Raw genomic sequence first — 22,047 nt, forward strand, 5'->3', positions numbered from 1 at the left:
TTGGTTTATTTTCGCAACTGAACACGAGCTGAGAAGCAGAGGGACCCTGCAAACTGCTGTGCGTCCCAGGACTCCTGAGCGACTTTGCGGAAGGAGATTCCTCTCCACACTCTGCAAACGGCGACACTACGCGCACGTCTCTGCAGGCTGTGGATGCTCACGTTTCTGGGGGCAAGTTTGGTGCGAGTGCAGGGTGCCAGCGGCTCCACGCTAGCTCGCCACGTGCTCCATTAGTAGCTGCTCTCCCCTTTCAAGAGGGAACACCTGGAGGGGCAGCCGTGTGCGTTAGCATGCCCGTCTAGCTCCTTCTCCTTGACGCCCTTTGAGAATAAAATAGCATTTTGTAGAGGGTTAACGTGATCATCTTTTTATTCCTATTCTAAACCTGAACATAAAGCAGGCTAGGCAAGCAGAGCATCGCTGGCTCCATGTGAACAGCTTTATACCAAGACTTAGAGCAGAAATTTTAGCTGCAAGTCTCGCCCTCCAGCCTCATTGGATGTTGCACCTCCCTGAAGAAACCTCCAGCAAACCCATTGCTGACCCACTCCAGCCAAATGACATTCATTTTTTTTTTTTTTTTTCCCCCCAAACAACTCCAACCAGAACCTACAAGAGTGGCTGAGAGGTTATTCTCATCCCCATTTTTTTTTAAATGAAGGTTTAGGGGGCAAAAAAAAAATACACATTTTAGGAACTGAAAGTACTTAAATTCAGATGAAGGAACAGGAGCGGCTGCACAACGCAGCCCTCTGCAAAGGGCGCACGGCAAAGACTGCTGCTGCTAATTCTTATTAGAAGTGTTTGCAACCGCAGCTGGCTGACAGCTGGAGAGTTGTTCACGGGCAAAAAGGAGCACCCACAATTTATTTCACATCGCAGGCAGTTCGGGAGTACTTCACACCTGCCAGTTTACATCTTCCTACGTATTCATGGTTTTCCTTTGCATTAGCCCCACACGATGGGCTCCCCCAGGCAGCAGGAGCTATTTCTGTGCGGCGCGAGCCATAGGTGTTTGCGGCGCGCCAAGGCCGGGCTGTGTTGTGTTTCACAGCCCTGTAAGCATTCTGCAGGATTGTGACAGCTATTTACAGAGTCATGGTTAGGAGTTATTTCGCCTCTACCTATCCCATAAGCATTTACTCTTATTATGAAGAAACCTGGTAGTGATTATTATGTTTTACCTTGGCTGTAACCCTAGGACAATTCAGGAACCTGACCCTGATGCAGGTGGCAGCCGCCCTGGCAATCAGCACTTTGCAACTGGTGCAATGTGATACCTGCACTTCGACTTTCCAGCAGCTTCCTTGCTGAGGCCTCCGATTTTGCAGTAGATGGATTTGTTCAGCTTCTTAAGCTCACGGAGAAGGAAGACTTTCTTATCCTTTATTCAGGCTCCAAAAAAGTATGAGTATAAACTTAGTGACAGCATGATGTCTTTTTCTGCATCTCCAGTAACACCTGCAATGACTTATCTTTCCCCCTGAAATACGCACTGCAGAGTATCAGTCACAAAGAAACTAATGGCCATATATATATACACACACACACACATACATACATAGACACACATTGGAGATGATGTCCTTAGTCTCTACTTCCTCTTTACGAATACTTTTAAGCAAAGTATTACACACTTTAATGCAAGCATGTTCTAAACAGATGCAACAAACCCCATCATGATATGCAGAGAAGGAAGTAGAGGTCTTAACGCCTGAACATTTCCATTCTTCTTTGCTATAACTCCAAGAAAAAGAGAATGTACTTCTAATACCATAAAAAAACTTGTAAGAACATCAGAACATGTAAAAAGTCAAGAGAAGTCATATATTTTGTTTAGTAATATTATCCTTTATTATTTTACAATATATTTCAAAAACTTTTACAGATGCCTTGAACTGTTCTACAAGAGCTGCAATACTGTCAAAAAAGCACACCTACAGACTGAATGCACAAACAAGCTGTCATACCTACTGGTATCGAACCATTTATATCCAGAGGGTGTAGTCTTTTAGTAAATAGATGTGCAGTAATGCAAATGCAAACAGATGGTAATGCAGAAACATAAACTCTGCATTCATGGTTATAGAACAGAGGACTTCTCAAACACATTTGGTACGGTAACATTCTAGACAGCAATGAGTAGTATTACATAGTTAAAGCAATACATGCCCTGAAAAGCCTGTATTTTCAATCTGTGCGTGTAAACCTGAATCAAAAATAAACTATGTATATTAAAAAATGAGACATCTAATCTGACAACAAGCTTTGTCTCTTTTCTTGTCCTAGAATGACAATTAACTTGAGTGGGTGAACTCTGCCCTGCGTTGTTATTTTACAATATCACTCTTCTGTATTTCAGTAATATTAGCACTGCCTGTGAAAGATTTAATTCCCTCTGCAGAGGCACAGGGGAATAATCTCTCGATGTATTAAACTTTTGTCTCGGTCTCCAAGTGGTAAATAGACTTAGCATTATAGTAAACACGTTACCACAAAAAAGCACTGTATAACGAGGTTCATTGCATTCCTGAAATCCTCAGCTGTGTTTCTCTGGTGCAACAAAGTGGTGCCACTGCAGTTCTCAAGTACTGTACCGAAAATCCTCCCAGGCACATGGACCTTGTTAACATCTCAGATTTACATTATCCTCTAGCTACATCATCCTCTACCTACAGGAGTTTTGCTTTTACCATTGTTTCTGGTCACAAAAATTATCCAGACATCTTTAAACCTACATTATCTGTAAGTAACAAGGTAAAGCCACTTGACTGCACAGAATTAAGCTTATTTACTTTCACGGGAGTCTCATAAAATATATAAGGAGGGGGCTGTAACTACACAGATTTCTACTGGGTAAAAACGTAAAAAGGGTTAAAGTCAAAATTTATGACAGTGGCACTGTGGCAAGAGGCATTCAGTTCTGCTTTATTCTTCAAGTTCATAAAGTTGCAGTTAGCATTTGCTAACAGCAAACACCATCTCTGAAGTGACGATGGCCAAGGGCGCTGAGACAGGGGCCATCCCTCCATCAGGGCACAGCTTGTCTGCTACAGCCTTCTTCACCAACCTCAGTAGCAGTCAGTGGTATTTATTACTTATATACATGAGTCAGTCACAGCCATCATTACCAATATGTTCTAGTTTATTTACTGTACAACATATGTACACATTTGTTCAATCCCTTACTTCCTAACACTCCAGTGGTTAAGGGCAAGCTGGAAAAAAATTCAATATGCAGAAAAGGGATGTAAATTTCAAGTCTGTAGTGATTCTATTTTAATAGCAAGAGGGGAACAGGTCATGCTCAATCTGTGAACATGGTTGGCAAAAATAAAGGCAAAAGGTGGCAGAATATGTTTTTCTCTGTAGTCAATGTCTAGAAAATTAAGTAGCATTAAAGTGATGCAGAAATAAAAAAAAGGCATTTTCAGTAATGCACAACTAGAGCTATTAAGAATTTTCTTTCACAGAGGCCCTGAGACTTGAGTTGAATGCATTTTCCTTACCATGTGTTTCATGTGAAGTCAAACTTAAAGCTCTGTACGCATAAATGTTTGGTATACAACAGTGGACCCATTTTTAAAAAGTGAAGCAATAAAATCTACATGAAAAACAGATGAAAGGACAACTTGATTGGAGGCCTCTGTTCTTTGACCCCTGCCCTATCAGGGTAAATGTCCAATAAAATGTAAAATGCAGCATACATTTGCGTAACCTAAAATTTTGGGGTAATTTATTGCAAATTGCACTTGGCAGTTCACCACACCAATGGAAAACTGGCCCCCCTGTTGGTTCACACAGTCTCTTAACACCAAACACAAGTCACCAGTAGAAAGATCGGGATAAAAAGTTTGCTGCTGTGCTGAGCCAGCTTGCTGCACCTTCGGGGTGCGACCCGACTCGAGACACTGCTTTATCCTGTTCCTTGCTGGGGCTCTCATCTTCTGGTAAGTACTCAGGTAGATCTGTATTCTGCTCTACTTCGACCGGAGTATCTTGGAACGGAACCAGCATCTGATAAATGCAACAGATTAAGAAGATGTCAGATGTTGTAACTGAAAAGAGTAAGCGAAAATTACACACATACACAGTTTCAGAATGATAGGCATGCATGTTCCAAGATTTCTTGCCCCCACACATATAAGCTGAGTATCTAAAAAGGCCCTGTTATATATCTGGAATCTATTACATTTAGAACTTGCACAAGCAAAGCATTTAAGAAAAAAGTTCTTTCACTGTAGATATGAAATGGAAGCAACTCCTGCTAGAAAGAAGCCAACCCTGTCCAGATCAGGAGAGCCTGAGGTCAAGGAGAGAAATAACTACTTCATTTTTACCCTTCTTTTAAACAGTTCAGTGATAAGTTCTGCAAAATTGCTCTATGGATATAAGATACTCTTTACCTTCCCTATTCTGTATATGTAATACTCCCAATTAAAAAAAAATGGTGCCTGGCATCAAATATTTCGGAGACGGTTGTGCTGATACTACAGATCCCCCCACCCTAAATCAACCCCTGTTTAGGAAGGGGCCCATCCTACCTCCTCTCCGCTTTCGCTTTTCACGACTTGCTGTGCCTTCATTACTTTGGTCGATGCTATTGCCGTTGCCAAAGCCTGTAACCAGGGGAAGAATACACAGGAGAAAACAAAACACAAGCAACATAAGAGTCTAGTGTCACAGAACTGCAACGTATGGGAGAGCTGGAGAGCTATTTGGCACCTACCTCTGCCTTCAAGTCGGAGCGAATTCGGACCACACATCTTTGAACAGCCATTTGAAACGTAAAACTAATAACACCTTTAATTTTCAACAAGGCTTCTTCACAAAGATTCCTTCGAGACTGAAAAGAGAGAGAGAAAACACAAAGACATAAGACACCATGCAAAAAGAATAACAATTAGTGAATTAGTGATAAGGAATTTAAGGAATTCCTGCACGTCTAAAGGCAGATGGTTACTCAAGAGCAATTGCCAAAGCAAAACCAGGACAGGTTAAATTTACTTTGTGAACAAATAAAAAAATCTTCAGTAGCAACAGAGTTTAAAATTGCTTACATTTTAGAAGTCAAACATGGATGGATTCAACTGTAAATAATCAGAGAAAAGTGCTGAAAAGCAAAGAATGTTTTTCTCCGTATGATCAGCTAAACAGTCCCCTGTGGTTAAGTTCTGATTGACTGAAGTGCTCATTGATGAGTAGTTAGTGTTTAAGTTGCTATTTATCAGACACCTTGCATTCATACTGACTGAATGCATCAAAGCAGCTGTTCTATCCTTCAGCTGTGGCAGCTCGTGGACATCACAGCATCAGCTCAGCTCTTATTTCAAGGGGAAAACGCGTGGCTGATAAACCAGAACATTATGTTTAAAGCAAGTGACATCCCCTGCTGTGCAGTAACATTACACTGACCTGTGCTAGTTACATCTGTTCTATATTATCTTAGAATGTCTTAATACTTTTTTCTTTTTATATTTGCATGTCAAGATGGTTATAACAAAAAAGAAGAGAGTTGCAGAAACTGCTAGCACAAAAGGAGAATAAAAACAAAAGATGCATTGTACCAGAAAATATGACAAGTCACAGGTTCAAAATAACTATGCATCTCATTTAACTGCTATTGCAAGTTTCTGCAAGGTTTTCAACAGAGAGTTATTTCAAAGCATACAAATGCTAATTATCAACTAATTATTGGTCATTACTTTGGACAAAGACAGTTGCATGTACAAGAATTAAAGTAGGAACAACTGTCTGAAGCAGTCTGCTGCCCAACATATGTATTGGAACAATTCATGTATGTTTATGCACTGAAACAATTGACATTTTTGACAGTTAAAAAAATAACATAGTCGGGCTACATTTCTTATACACAAGAAATATCTGATGCAAATATGATAGGCTGTCTCGTATAACTGAAAGTCAAAACGAGTCTCAGACATAAGCAGCACCACATCCATAGCTTGTTAGCCTAAATAATTTGTGATCACGTGGGTGTAGAGCAATTCTGTGACAGATTCGGGCTTTTCACTCCAAGACCCCAGGTGCTTCTGCTTCCTGCCATGGAGATAACACTGATTTTGCAGGAAGGCTTACAGTGATCCCTAAGTGCTGAATCATGTCTCTGGGACAAAACTTACTAAGGTGCATGAAATTCCTTAAAAGCTGGAAGCACCTCAGCCTCCAATCTTGCTGTACAAGTATCTTTTGCAAAATATGTCTCACCTTGACAGTTAAGCACAAACCCTAGCAATACATGGGGAGATATTTATCTGAACAGGAATCCTGAACGATGGCCACAGGGTAGGACCAGTGAAATTTAGAAGCTTCTTTTCTCGCACACATTTTACGTAAGAAGTTGGTGAACATGTGAGGTAGGACTAATTATACTTTCTGTTTCCAAATAATCTGAGCAACGGCTGTTCTCGCTCTTCAGAATTATCATTCAGAGCTGGCAGGGCAGCAAGAAAACTCCTAAAACCCGAAGTACCTGCTTTGTTTCCCTATAGACCCCCAGCCCACTTTCCTGAAAAGCTGATCAAATGCTAGATGTCAGGACAGGTTGTAGCTTCCAACTGAGCTAGACTCCTGAAACCTACCAAATCCCGCTAAAGCACAGAGACTGGAAATTTAACCCAGGGGGACAGCAATAGTCAGACTCCTGAGGTGCTACCTTGGTTTTTCTGTTTGTTTGCTTTTTTGTTGTTGTTTTTTTTCCCCCTCTCCCACTTTGATTCATCACCCTAACCCCCCTTCTAAGCTTATCAGTAGCTTTGGTAGTTTCTTCTTAATATATAAACATCCTACTACACACTTAAAAGCCACCAACATTCTCCCTTTCTTTCCTGGAATGATCAATAATTATTATTTAAGGTCTCGACATCCATGAATACTTTTAGCACTTGCAATCATTCCCCAAAAAGAGCTTTTTTTTTCTTGTTCCAAATCCGGCTGAGGAAGGAGCAGCTAAACTGAAGTCACAGTATTTCTCTGCTCAACCATTTGCTTATTACACCTTCTAATGTACATCTACATAACCTAATAGTCTTTGCTAGTTGGGAATAAACTGTTGCATGATACTAACCTGTTTTTATTATTCACAGCCTTCATCACAGTATTCTCCTGGATCCAACTTACTCTGGCATTGAAAGCACCACTATATGGCTGTTTAACTACTGGGTAATGGTGGGCACCTGGAATATCACTGGCTTTTCTTTAATCATCTAATGAAACACAAAGCTATGTACACTAGCTGTCTCCAGCCAGTGCACAGCCAGACTTCCCTTTTCTTCAACAGGGAGCTAAGGAAACACGCTGCTCTGCTCCAGGCAACGACAGACTCCTGTAGCTTTGCTCTCTGAGTCTGAATACTGAGGTGTCCTGTGCTTTTTCCCCCTGAATAGCAGTGATCACCATTGCCTCAACACTTGAAAGAAATTCTGTGGGTCTGGGTAAAGTTCTGTTTGTCAAGAAACATAAAAAAGCCAAGTAAAACGGAATGAAATTTTTGCTAGTGAGACTGGTGAGAAAGTAAACCAACTGCAGCCTAAAATTCATAACAGGAGACAACCAAATGGACTGGATTGAAATAAATAAATAAAAATCAGAGTACAAAACCCAGTGATGTTGACAAAGCGCTGCCTTCCTACACAGAGCAAATGGTGGAAGGACAGAACCGTAAAAAATATTTACTTTGCATAAAGTGAGCTAGAGCAGCATGTTACATCTAAAGAAATTAACCATCCAGGGTGACGGGTACACTGTTCATCGACTGGGCTTGCGGACACGCTTACTTGGCAAAATGCAAACCCACAAAGCAAAGGATCAGGTTTGATCAGTTAAAATGGGTACAAAACTGAAGATACAGAGTCCGGAGGGCACTTGTGGATAACACGCTTAAACAGTCTACATGCTGTTTGGCAGCCGTAAAAAGGCAAACATGGCCCGAGGGTGTTATCTACAGGGGTATGGTAGATAAATCTGTAGAAGTTATTCTGACATTACATAAAGACTCAGTGAGACCTCATTAACTCAAATGCCATTCTGGTCACTACAGTAGAAAAGATCTCACAGACAATGAAAAGATGCAGCAAAAAACAACTGCTAAAAAAAAGCAAACACAAAAACACCAAAATAAACACTGTATTTCTAATTTAGAATAATAATTAAATAAAAAAGTGTCCAAAATCTCTTACAACTAAAAGGAAACGGTTTTACATAATAAAACATGTTGATATAACCACACAAAATCACTAAGTGATGCTGCTGAATGTACCTTGTTTATTCTGTTCTTTCTTAAAATAAGAAAGATCAGGATATGCAAGAATGGTTCATAGAATAATATCACAGCCATCCAGGAAAGTGCCTTAATATACCTTCTTTAGGCTTTGTGAGTGAGGTGAGTTTCTGCAAGGTGTTATATACATACGCTGTGTTTCAAAATGTGATCCTCAGAAGATGCTGACAACTGGGAACGCCACGCGAGCGGCCTGCACACACGACTCCTGCGTGCAAGCACACATCTGGGTACAGCCTGCCTTTGCGTACACGGACGCGTCCTTACCGAGTCATCGAGGCCATCTATATGTAAAACCACTGTCTTGGCACGTTTGTTTGTGCTGCCCAAGAAAAACTGCGCTTTCCGTCGGCGATAGTTCATCTCGTTCATACTGTCCATGTCTGACATGTTGGAAGACTGCAGGATGTCATAGACCTCTGAAGCCAGAAGCTTAGTCTCGCCTGGGGTAGTAGTCCTTCAAGAAAGAGAGCATCGAGATCAGTAAGGATGTGTATTTACATTAGTACTCCAAAAAGCACTTATATTCCCGTAACAGGAACACTCCATTGTTATAGAATTATATAGCAAATATATAACAAAAAATATTAAAAGGTTCCTTTAAAAATACATAAATAAATTTCCCCACTGATATCAGTGTACTGACCATTCAGCCAACACTCGTCCCTCATTTCTAGCTGAAATCACAGGCTCTGGGCTAGGTTTGTATCCATAAGTTGCTGTTCTATCATTTATGTTTTACTGCTGTAAGAGAACACAGTCATTTTTATTTTCGCTCCCTAAAAGGCATCATACCAACTAGGGGGCCCAAACCATCTGTAGGTGGGCTATACATTTTTCAAAAAAGTTGAGGGAAGGAATATTTCCTTTTCCATATTTCAGTTATTCACCTGACCTGTTTAAATTCGAACACCATCATAATCAAATCCACAAACTACAGCAATATATTTTTTTAAAAAGATCTATTGATTTTCAGATAAGTGCCATCTACCTTTGTCACTCAGATCAAGTAATGTAAAAGCTGAAACGGGATTTGAGCTTAGCCAAACTGTAAAGTCATACAAGTTCGTGTCTTCAGGAAGTCATACGTATTAGTTTGTGCAAAAGTAGTAGCTTATCAAGACACTAAGAAATACAGCTAGCCATCCATTTGGGAAAATTCTTTCTAGCAAAATTAATATGTATACATCTTTAAAAAAAAACATTTAAGCAACAACATTATTTAAATTTCACTATCCCATCCAAAGCAGCAGTACGCTGCTTTAGTAAGAGTTTTCACTCGAATATAATTGGGTTATTGTATCACAAGAATCTTGTGGAATCAAAAAAATACACAAGCGAGAAACAAAATGCAGTTTAAACAATGCTAGCCAGGAAAAAATACAAAAAAACCCCTCTCAAAACTCATCATTGCCGATATGACTGCAAATAAGATACACGACATGCAAGACCAAGAGGGAATTTCATACATGTTTTATGTTCCAAAATCATCGCTAGCAGAGTTTGACGATTAATAAGATGCATTGCACTAACCAAACTTTAGTATCCACTGCTCATTTGAAAGCAAAAATCTAAATATGCTCTTCATAGAGATATTCAAAGTTATTCCTAAAACAAATATGTATAAATAAATGCATATATACACAGACACTCACAGAATTCAGACTAGCTTATTTTTCCAAATATCAGATTTTTATAGCCTGCTGTTGTTAAGTTACAGGCAAAAACACTAATAAGCCTCTCTACATTAAAAAAAAAATAAAGAAAAAGACAAGGTTTTAATCTTGCATTGTTCAAGGGACTCTCCTTAGAAGAGACATTCTTTATGTAATAACAGAAACAACATGAAACAGAAACTAGACTGTAAAGGAAAGAATAATCAATATATAAGACTAACAGATTGCAAAACAACCTCTAAAAAAGGTATAAGCCAAAGTCTTCTTCAGAAGTAATGCAATACTATGATCCTATCAGCAACTTGTTCAAAAACCAAACCAAACAAGCAAAGACACCCTTCCACAAGCACATACCATACACTCCCATAAAAAAGGCTCCTACAATTTGAAAAAAGGAGAGAATAGGAGAGAATATGGGTTTTGCACCAGTCTGTTCCTCTTCCATTAAACAAATTCAAGCTGCAGCTAGACAAAGGACCCTAGCAACTGTAAGAAGAACAGAACAGCATCCGGATTATAAGCAAGTTTAATGAAATCTCTCTATTTTAGCACCAAGGGGATGTTCGACACTGACTATTCCTTATATGCTACACTGGTAAAGATAAAAGAGTAAAGTGCATGTAGAATATTGTAAAATAGAGGAAGTTCAAAAAAATAAACACTCAAGCTGTATTTTTCTTGACTGAAATAATAAAAATAAATAAATAAAAGAATAGGATTCTAAGGGCACTCAGAGAGGCCCTGTAATGTAACTTCAGATGCTGCTCCTACCTGTCCCGCCTTGGTGGCCTTTGGCCATCAGCAGGGCAGAAGAGAACTGCTCGTTTTTCAGCCAGGCCAGTTCAACACGAGCCAAGGATTTTATCACCAGTGAAGGTGGATCCACGGAGTCGCCATGGATTCGCTGGTGTTCTATCCTCTGGCAGGGAAAGAGTCATCTATGGTTAATAACAAATCAAGAACTGGAAACATCTTGCACTCCTTCAAGATTCAGAAGATACCTATCAGAAACTGAAAGGCTCAACTTTCCTCATCTTTATGCAAGGTACAATATATATATACACACACACACACACACACACACACACATACAAGCACACACACAAAATCCCTGTTGTAGATAAGGCTAAAATATTTTATGTACACAATTTACACACTGTGTTATATACACAGATATAACACATACACACACATATATATCTATATGCATTATTTCATAGATGTGTGTATATGCACAAATCTCTCTGAAAAGGTACAACCACAACCCAGCCCAAACTACAGCAGAAAATGCACTCATTTGCTTTGCAGCACACACTGGGTGCTAACAACACACTGCCTGAACAGACACACATAAACAAACATCCTATAATGGCATTAGAAACAAACACACTCTAATGGCATTAGGAGCATTAGTGTGCTTCTAATGAGTTGTAAGTTAGAGGCAGGAGGTTCTCAAATCAAAGAGGACATCTTAGTTCATCAGAGATTCAATGACATCCCAGATTCCAGCAAAAAGGACATTTGTGTCATTTAATTTCAACACTGAAGCTCAGTCTCAATTCTATAATCAAGCTGCATTTGGAGGTATTTGCTCAATTTACTCACCCCGCACAATAAGAAGCTAACAACTTTATCCATTGAACCCATGATTAGAAATTGATAAGCAATTAGGCAAGCTCCAACAAAATATCCATTTTTATCCACTTGCGGATATCTATTTTTGCCTACGTGTGAAGAGGGAACAAACACGGCTACACGTATCCAGTTACGCACATTCATAAGAAAGGAAAACGCTTATGTAACCTGCCACACAACCAAAACCAAATATAGCTTATTTTGGAAACTGGACTTTTATGTAAGGAACTTAAAAATGCATTTAACTCTCCTGCCAACTATTTCACTTATGTATTGCTTCCCAAAGTTTTGCATGCCAGTTTATATAACTCTAATACACTTGATAATCTAAAATGTCTGAAATGAAAGCAGCTGTGTAATTTTACTTTTGAATTTGCCTCAAACTTACTTATTCCCATACTTAGAGTTCTATTGTTCAATGCTCACTTCTTAAGTCTTTTACCTTACGATATCACAGATTAAAGGCATGGAGAGAAAGAAGAACGGAGGCCTTCCTCTCAAGTCATGAAAAAAGATTTGCCTTTTTGTATTTCAAACATTCGCCCCTTACCTTACAGGTTGATTTTACCAATAGCAGTCAGAGGAAAAGCTACTGAACTCACTACACCTTATAATAATACTTTGTATATTTCTTACAAAATGTTATCAATTCAGATTACTGCTTCAACATTTACTTTAGGAAATCATTGCTCTAAGTTTTCTCCTTTAAGTAAAATTATGAAAAAAGTAGACGAATTCAATAATTGTGCTATATATTTAGTATATGACCCGAAGAAACATTTCAATCGCAAGTCATTTCACAACACTGCTCAAAGTGTTGATGTAGACAAGAAAAATGTAAACTTGAGAAGACAGTTTCATATCTGGACAAATGACAATACACTGCTGCTAATTCCCTGCAGAAGTCTGAGAAATCCCTGCAAAAAGACCACTCTCCTAAGATGCAAACAGCTATAAACAGGATACATCTGCAGCAAGTCTTCACATAATAGATTTACCGCTTTCACATACAAAGTGCTTGTTATATGAATTTGGACATTCATTGTATGCCTTATAACCATCTCAGAAATGCTCAGAAATGCCTTAGAAATTTCTCAGGAACCCACCTAGAGGAAAAAATAACAAACAGAATAGAACTAATTAAAAAAAAAAAAAAAAAAGTTTGATCAACCATGAAGTGAAGATCAATCCATGCACAACACCGTAAAAGGTGGAGGCCCATTTCCTTAAAATCAGATTAAGTACAATCTCCTGCATTGGCATCTCAAGGAGCTTACACACTAAGGGTGAAATAGTATCTTAAAGCACATGTTTTAAAAACACAAAACAACACTTTCCAAGTCTAACAAATGAATGAAGTAGAATTATCTTCTTTACCCAAGCTAAGGCTCATTTATTTGAAAAACAGTTCAACTGAATCCCAGACTACTGTCCTACTCCTGCATGTCAGTGTCAGCTAAAAACAACTCAAATTTCATATATACGCATAAAAGTTAGAGGGAACCTAATATATCAAAAGATTAAATGCAACATTTTTCTTGCACAAGCAAAAACTTTGTGGAGTGCCAAAAATTTTATCTAAACACACTTGGAGCAAATGTGGTTGAATTAGAAACCCTAAAATATATATGGGGTAGAGAATTATTATTTGATTGAATTACAGTATTTAAAAAGTCTAACAAATTCATATCAACTACACCCCCATAGCTTTTGATGTATTTACTTCGGGGTGACGAATTTCTCTTGAAGTTCATTCTTTATATTTTTAAAGATAAAAATTGTCTCTAGCAGCAGCTAAAAAGAGCAATAAGCTGAAAAAAAAAAAAAAAAAAAAAGCTATATTCCATAAGGGGAAAAATCACCAATCTTTGACTCTAGATGGAGCCCCAGTGATTGACATGATTTTGATGAAAACTTTGAGCATGAATGACAAGCCTAAAGAAAGAGCAGAGCATTACAGAAAATGCAATCTGTTTCAAGACAGTTATCTGATCTGGCTGTTTATTCTGGCTTCAGTGCCAGGGCAAAATTCTTGCTCATCTCCAAAAATGATGCTCTTTCTCATGAGCTTTTAGTGCATCTCATGAAATGTCGGGCTCAGAAACATGTGGCTATTCTCCTGACTCATTTCAAGCAAGGGCCAAGTTATGCACCACAAAAAAGGGGCATCACTTTAGTGCACACTTTCCTCACAGACCCAGTGATGTTTTATTCTGATGCCACCCCTCAGTTTTCTGAGGAGTCACCTCATCATCTCCTGTTTTCTCTAATTCCAAAAAAAAACCATGAAAGATCAGGTAGCATTTTACAGTGGCTGACAAAAAAAAAAAAAAAAAAAAAAAAAAAAAGGATTAGTGTTTGCTTTCTTAAAGGGAAGAACTCTAAATCTTTAATTTTTTCTTTAATATAGACAGAAAGATCTTTGCCAGAAACAACATGTGAGTGTAATAGTGGGTTAATCATAGGAAAAAAAATAGATATACAGAATATGACAAAAAGGCAACAGAATGCATAGGAATGTACAAATTTAGAGCAACATGCCAAATTGTCGTACCATGAATCTCTACATCCAAAAATCAAGTAGCTGGGTCAGTGATGAATGCACATAAAAGCTCATGTGTTAGGTGACAGCTCTCTCAATGCCATCAACCATAGGCTACAGGGCACCTTTCTTTACTCCAGGCTTAGTTTATCAAGCAAACAATACAAAGCTAGAGAGAACTTCCTAAAAAGTTTTCCAGATCTGCAAGATGCTAATCCCTTAGCACATCTTCCAGTTTTTACTCACATTAGCATTGATAGTTTGGCTGGGAGATTAAATTAAGGAAAGTTTGGAAAACAAAAAGAGAAAAAGTGACTTCAAGAAGTTGAAGTTTTTTCCAAAACAAAAAATACCTTGATTAAATTATGAGCAATAATTAGATGTTTCACTGATATTCATTACTAGTTCCTACTCAGTGACATAAATATTAAATCCTAGTGTCTAAAAAATAGGCACTAGAAACTTAAAACTAATGTATATGTTGGGATGCTTTCAGGACTACTAAAAAAAAAATCAAGTATAAAATATATTGTCAAGCTAAGTAAAATCACAGGACAACTCCATTAACTTCTACAAAGTTAGTGCTTAGGATAGCATCTTAAATATTTAAGGAAGCAAATTGCTTATCCAGTGCTGGGTGCACTTCACTGATTCATTCTATTGTCCTGTGATTGCTAGGAAGGCACAAACTCCCAAGACTGGGTTAACAGATTTGAACATGTGCCATATGCTTATCACAGCTATTCATCCAATTTTGCTTAACTCTTGCTATTTATATGCTAAATGGAACATCAACTTTTGATCCTCCACAGCTTGGTATCTACCATATGGACATATTCTCTATATGACGGGAAGAGGGAAAAAAAAAATAAATAAAAGAAAAACACACACGTCACGTCACCAAGCCCTGTTACTCAACTAAACTTGGAGGTTTCAGCAGCATTTGCTAGACAAGAGTCTGCCTAGCCGACAAACTCCACGCTGAACTTCACAGTAGCTAGTTCCAACATCTTTCCTGCTAATGAACAGTAACCACTTAATGTACTTATGTGGCAGAAACCATGATCATTATTTAGCTTCAACAAATCTCATTGGGGTTGAAAATAATCAGAAGGGTAATAACTCCCTTCAGTCCTTTGCAGGGGGAGATACCAAATACTGGAACCACAAGCCCAGTTGTTCCTAGCTACAAAGCAGTAGCAAGCAGACTTGAATTGGGGTCTGTACATTCGTTTTTTCCTAAAATCTTTAGGGAAACTCTGTACCACTGCCTGTATTATCATCATTATAATACTACTAATTATATCACATCATACGATAGGATGATAATTTATCACTATCATCAGAGAAAACCCTGCATGTCTTCAAGGAAACAGGTTATTTCATTTTTGAATAGCAATCTTCAACTGTTTATTTTCCTAAAAGCTGGTAGAGGGAATGAAAAGCAATTTGCAAGCTTACAGAGAAAGTTTCCCTAACGTAACCTACTTCCAGCAGTGTGAACACTTAGAAGTAAGCTACGAAACCAACCTGCAGTAGAACAAAAGATGCAGATTTAATCTACACAGGCTTACCTGTATGGAAGTTTAATAATTGATGCATTTTGCTGGTATTGATAATATTGATTCATGCGGCAAAGATTTGAAGCAGACAGGTTTGAAAGCAACAATATTTAGACAGCTTGTTTTTATACTCTTGAACTACTTGCTGGTGATTTTTTTTTTTTAAACTAGGCCAGAATTAGCAGCTTCACTGCTAGCCACTCATACAAAATGGGCTGCAGCACATGCCAATGCTTAAAGAAAAATGTTTTAATAGTGATGTGTACTTGATAATTAAGTGCTACACATTACAGAACAGGTTAACCATTTTAATTTGTTCCAAGCTACTACACAGTGCTTCCAACACTGAAAACTTGACAGAGGCCCTGCAGAATAGGCTGTTCTGTAACAGGCAGTGGAGAACAACCATGTACAGAAACTTCCCTGCACAAAAAAAAAAAAAAGAAAAAAAAATTAATTCAGGGTAACTTCTAGAAGAAAATTCATCTTCTTATGGGGTAACAGTTCCATTCAGAAACTGCTTATGAAGAATGCTTCATAAAATATTTTTTCTAAGTATTTCCCTTCACCCTACTTATTACCTGCAACGGCCACAGCAGACTAGGCAAATTCTAATCACGGCAGTACTTCACTATGTTCCTTGCTTGAACAGCATTTGGCAAAAGGGTAACATGGGCATTCACAGTTGAATAAAAATCTGCAACCTTTTTGGCATGCTCAACAAGGTCAAAAGAGGTAGAAGGATGTCACCTGTGGACACACTCACTGCAAGCTAAACGCGGGCTGGATACTGGCAAGGAAGGCTAAGAAACACCTCAGTGCTAAGGGTCTAGATGCTCCCTTCTCATAGGTAAAGGACTCCAGCCTACAATCCTGTCCAGCTGCACCCTTCACAGCTATAAAATAATTCAGAATATAATTTCTTCTTCTTTTTTAAAAGCATCCTGAGCTTTCTTTGTCCTCTATTTTAGCAAGATGTCAGAAGGAGGTAGCGTATCTGGGAAGCGTCAACCTCAGCATTTCTTCCTGTAAACTGAATAGTAACCAGGGAAGGTCATTGTATTTCTGAAGCGCTTTCGACATCAGCTGACTGCAAGGTTTATTGAGTGTTAAAGGCACCCTGTGTTCCCATTACTATCCCCGACTCTTCTGCCAATCCACATAAAATCTTCTCCCTCCCATCTCAGTGCAGAGGCCCACCACAAAAAGGCAAGTGAGGTCGTACAGAAGCAAAGGGCCGCTTCCAGCAGGCCTTCTCACCTGGGTTTTGATGCACTAAGCTCAGCATGATAGTAGTTTTTTTTTCTTCCCCTCACCATACAGTCAGCAATTCTATAAATGCCAATTTGGATTATATATTATGTTCACCTTAAGGTATCAGAATTATAGGGCCACTCTGTCTGCATATCACTTCATTTCTTTATAACCAGTTAAAAGGCCTGCAGAAAAACAGCAATTAAAAAACAATTTACAAAATTATGTTCACACTTAGACTTTTAAAATATGCAGATAAAATAAATTTGGAAATAAAGACTGGACCAAGAAGAAAGGGGCAAACACACTGAAAACACAGGCTTCCAAATACGTATTTTTATTATATACTTCATGTGTTTTCTACTGTGTTCCAAAATTCACTTTTTTTCATTCTGCAAGAACTGCTTCACAACGTTTCTTGCTTTCATGGAAATGCTCCTAGTTCATTTTCCAACTTCCCAACTGATTTCTTCATATTTAAACACAATGGCCAAGCACTCAAAGCAATTACAATGATTGCTGCCTTTTCTGCCAAAAAGCCCACACCAGATTAATGTCCATTTACTCAGTGCCTGGTACTGAACATTCCTTTCCAAGCTTAGGAGCCTACAATTTGGTAACATATGGCTTTTCGGATACTGTACATTAATCACCATTGTAAAAGTTAGACACCTCTGTGGCTAGGTAACAGGGCATGAAACTAGCAGTGCTTTATATCATATATTAAGCCAGTCATCATAAGCCAGCAAGAGGCCATGATTTTTAAAGGTTTATAGTCAGACTTACAGTCTTATGTTATGTAAATGATTGCTAAAGACAGCTGAATTCATCCTCATATTCTTTGTCACTTCCCAATTTGTCAGTCAGAAATATTTCATTTTGTTTGTATTTACTGAATTCCAAATTGTCTATCAAAGGGACAAAAGAGAAACTCTTAATATACAGTGACCATTACAGATACAACAAGAAGGTTGAGCATTAACTACAACTGCTTCACAGAAACTGGTAACAAAACAGCCCATCATTCTGTTGGGGAGCACAGACGTATTTGTACTAGGTACCAACAGCGTCAGCAGCCTCTGCGCTGCCGGCACTAAATGGAGGCCGATACCCAAGGATGAAAAAGCACCACAAGCAGCACCTCCGACACCAACGCCAGGTACCAAATACAACATTTTAAGGTAAAAGTAGCAGTTTGGAGAGCAGAACTGAAAGCAAACTGGATCACTGATTGCAGTCCAAAACCATCATAATAGAAATTACAGAAAATAAATATGTGACAGAATGTAAAACAATAATACAAACACAAAAGAGACAGAATTCCCTGCAAAAACAAATTCTGTACAAGGATAAACAACAATTTTGTAATACCCAAGTAGAGAGATTTTCCAAATGAAAGAAAGAAAATGCTGAAAGCAAAGTGACTATCGCTGATTATTTAATTAAATGACTGATAAATTGCATTAATTCCTGCAAAACATAAATCCACAGTAACATTTCAACATTTAGACTACTAAATTAACAACATCTCCAGCCCAACAAGTGCGCAACTGTCTTGGATCACTCAAAACTGAACTTCAACTTTCTAGACTTCTACATTTTATTTTGTAAAAAGTCTCATGAAACTCATTAAGATTTCTCTGTCAAGTCTACCGGGTAATAACTAAATTGCCAGTTACCACCAACACTGTACAGATAGACTTTTACATCACTTGGTCACCTGATGTTTTGTGTATTTTATTTATTGTTGCCATTTGTCTCTCTGCCCACATCTCTGTCATGACATCAGGACTTCTCATGACTTCCTACAACCTTCGTGTGCTAAATACACCACAGTGATTTAAAAAAAGTAAAGAAAAGGAACATTTTTCAGGACAATTGCTCAACTGTGCAGAAATCTGAACTTTGTCAAGCAAAGAGGACAAGAAAGAATTTATCATATAGATGCCTCAGTGATCTAGATAGCCCATGTCATTGAGCCTATCCTCCTCTTTGCCTTCCTCCCCAGCCTGCACATGTAATGCACAGACCTGTGCGGGCCCCCCGCCTCCAAAGGGCGGCAGGCTCATTTGGCGGGTTCAAACACGTAACACTGGGTGCCTAAAAAACACAAACCAACAACCTACATTTTAGTCTCCTGTTCACCAGAGTATTTAGGAGAAGGATACCCATGCTTTCCAAGAAAAACAAACAAACTCTTCTTTTTACAGATTTAGAAGCACTTCAGAATCCAAAACATATCACAGAACAAAATCAGCCCCCTCCATTACTGAACTTCCGCCATTTCTTAATTCTAATACTAAAAAGCACATACCAAAGATTACAAAAATTATAAATTAACAGCACAGAACACAATAGAATCTTGAGCATTTATAAAAAAACTACTCTCTCTTCACATGAAAATTGAGGTACTCCAATGAACAGCACATATGTATAAAGTAAATGTGAACAGTTTACAGAATATTTTGCCCATAATACTCACACAAAGTATTATCTTGCAGCTATTTATAATATTGCAACAACTCTTCCATGATCCTGTTTCCCTTCAAATATTCCATTTGCTTTCTTGGTAAATAATATACGGTCTTTTGCCATCTTGCCCCAGCTGCCCTTCCTTTCCCATGGAGGGTTATGAGTATGGCACACCGCAAAAAAGAAAAAAAGTAAAAGCTATTGTGATACTTCTTCCCTGCTACTTTATTTTCTGCAAATACTACCTGAGGTACCTTGATGTTTTTCCAACATCATAAAGTTAAACTTTGCCAGTTTCAACAAATAATTAGATTTTCAAAAACTATAAAGTAATTAAGACTACCCAAAATTAAAATCGAGTAAGAAGTCAGCAATTACAGACTGCATGTATTTTACCAGATCTGCAAGGGACTCTAATTAAACACATTAATTGCCCTAATCTTCTTAGGCAAGTAATAAATTGGAAGAGCTGATTAATGCACTGGATTTAGTTCAGCTTGTTAAATCTGACACCCTGGCAAGGGAAGACTATCTTGAAAAGCTCTTTTAGCTAAGTAATTGATATTTTACTCTCAGTAATTTGCTGTTCCATAATAAGAGCCATTTAGGATATTGATTCCTCAGTTTTTTTAATGCATGTTAGTTATATTTAAAGAGTATCATTATGATGCTCATAAAGATTACAAAAAAATATGAACTTTGACCTTTCCTGCCCACAAAGAGTCCCTTTCACTCTGAACACAAATTAGTGCATTTCCTTGTAGGCTATAAATCCTAATTAATTTTAATTCTAGAAACTGCTAATAACCTTTTATAAAGTCCATACGGGCACATTAAGTACTCCACACAACTCATAAAGCCAGCAACTAAATCAGTTTTTAAACAGTAAATGACGGCTAGAATACACTGAAACATTGTGTCTACACTGGGCCTCAATTTCTCCTCTCCTTTTTAATCTATTTACACAAACACGCATGCTCAATCCCTGGCAAGGCAGCAGTAGAAACATGCTTGTGATAGCAATCATGTTTTTAGGTACCGAGATAGTAATAGTATCAGCATTTAAGTTTGCATATTAATTCTAAGCTTCATTTAACAGTTATAATATCTTTAAAATAACATCCCATAGGTTTAGGAGCCAGGGCTTACCCAGCCTCACCTGCTGGGACACACCAAAGGAAGCAAGACAGAGGGAAAATCTGGGAACCTGCAGCTACAGAATTTAAAGGGCTGCTTTCACTCCAACTTGTTTATTATTCCTAGCTTATCACACTGAAAAGAAAGATGCATCGAGCCTCACTTGAAAATAATAAACAGAAGTGGATGAGCTATCAGAAATCTTCTATGCCACAGAAAGATTCTGCACAGAAGGTAAAAAAAAAAAAAAATCTAAGTATTCCATGAAACCCAAACAGTTCCTCAGATGTCCTATGAAATGCAGAAGTGAATGATATCTTTCATATGAAGTATCTTAGGGAGTCTTACATATTCTGAATTGAACCTGGACTGAAACTCCCTCCAGCACCTCAAAAGACATCTTTACGTTCCCATACTGTACCTCTCAGAGGCGTCACTTCATACTTCTTCTCTAACACTGCTAAGCTCCCCCTTCTAAATCTGAAATTTATTACTCTTCTGCAAAATACTAGCACTTACACCTGCTGAAAACTTCAGTCACGGTCAACCTAAAGTTTGTCCCTGGTTCCTCAGTGCAAAGCAGCATCAAAGGAGGCTGTCAACCGAACAATCATTTTAAACCACCAAATGATTTTCATAATTGAACTATAATACTTACGACAAACAAATGTCAAGAGGATGAACAGAGAATATGAAGGAGCTGATAATTTATGAAATGAGACTGAAAGGACTAACAAGAAAAATTAAAGATAACAAAATTTGGATTTCTCATACCCAGTATTTCCTACCCATTTTGTGTGACAGGATACAGATGGTAGAATTTACTTTTTATTATCCGATTATCAGGTAGCAGTTAATTTTAAACCTCTTTGTTTGAGGTCTTCGGACAGGAGCAGTACTTCCTTACCATTACGATAAGCACTTACTTAGAGAATACGTTCTTTTAAACCAGGGCTTGATTTTCCTTTCATTGACTGTATCAATGCACAAACAATGTTCTAGGATCGTGTCTGAGGCTCCCTCAAGCTACTACAAGAAATCAAGCATAACTAGTGAGCCTGCTCCAATTCTTCTCCAGCTGATGACATGAATGATTTAAAAGTTTTTGGGATTAGTTAGGTCATAAAAATCATAGGATCCTTAAGGTTCCATCAAAAATTTATCTCCTATGAATTTGGGATTTCTAATACAAATTTTAAGACTTAATATAAGCCACTCAAGATGACAAGAAAATCCCTCAAATTTCATGAGGAGCACAACTGAAAACAGAAGAGAACTGGAATTCTAAACAAACACTTGACTCCATAAGCACAATATGTATTTGTTCCGTGCTGCTGGACACCAACTGTATGACAACTATCCAGTTTGTGACCAACCTTTATACATATGAATTTCATTTCACTGCTTAAAGGCATGACATTGTTGTATCAGTGACACCATCCAGTCTGCTAAACTTCAGTACCGAACAGGAGA

General features: G+C 38.1%; 1 protein-coding gene across 1 annotated transcript in view; it reads right to left on the reverse strand.

Annotated features, from left to right (window-relative positions):
* Positions 1-1,830: 1,830 nt before the first annotated feature.
* Positions 1,831-22,047, reverse strand: part of ARMC1 (armadillo repeat containing 1) — a 29,695-nt gene continuing 9,478 nt past the window's right edge. Inside the window, exons 4-7 of the mRNA XM_088540175.1 lie at positions 8,564-8,753; positions 4,730-4,846; positions 4,545-4,619; positions 1,831-4,017 (exon numbers count right to left, since the gene is read on the reverse strand). Of these exons, the coding sequence (XP_088396301.1) occupies positions 3,826-4,017; positions 4,545-4,619; positions 4,730-4,846; positions 8,564-8,753 (574 nt within the window). The 3' untranslated portion in view covers positions 1,831-3,825. The remainder of the gene's footprint in view (positions 4,018-4,544; positions 4,620-4,729; positions 4,847-8,563; positions 8,754-22,047) is intronic.

The sequence above is a fragment of the Tinamus guttatus genome, unplaced genomic scaffold, assembly GCF_059628265.1.
Source record: "Tinamus guttatus ecotype Peru unplaced genomic scaffold, ASM5962826v1 Tinamus_guttatus_pri_ptg000056l, whole genome shotgun sequence".
NCBI lineage: Eukaryota > Metazoa > Chordata > Aves > Tinamiformes > Tinamidae > Tinamus > Tinamus guttatus.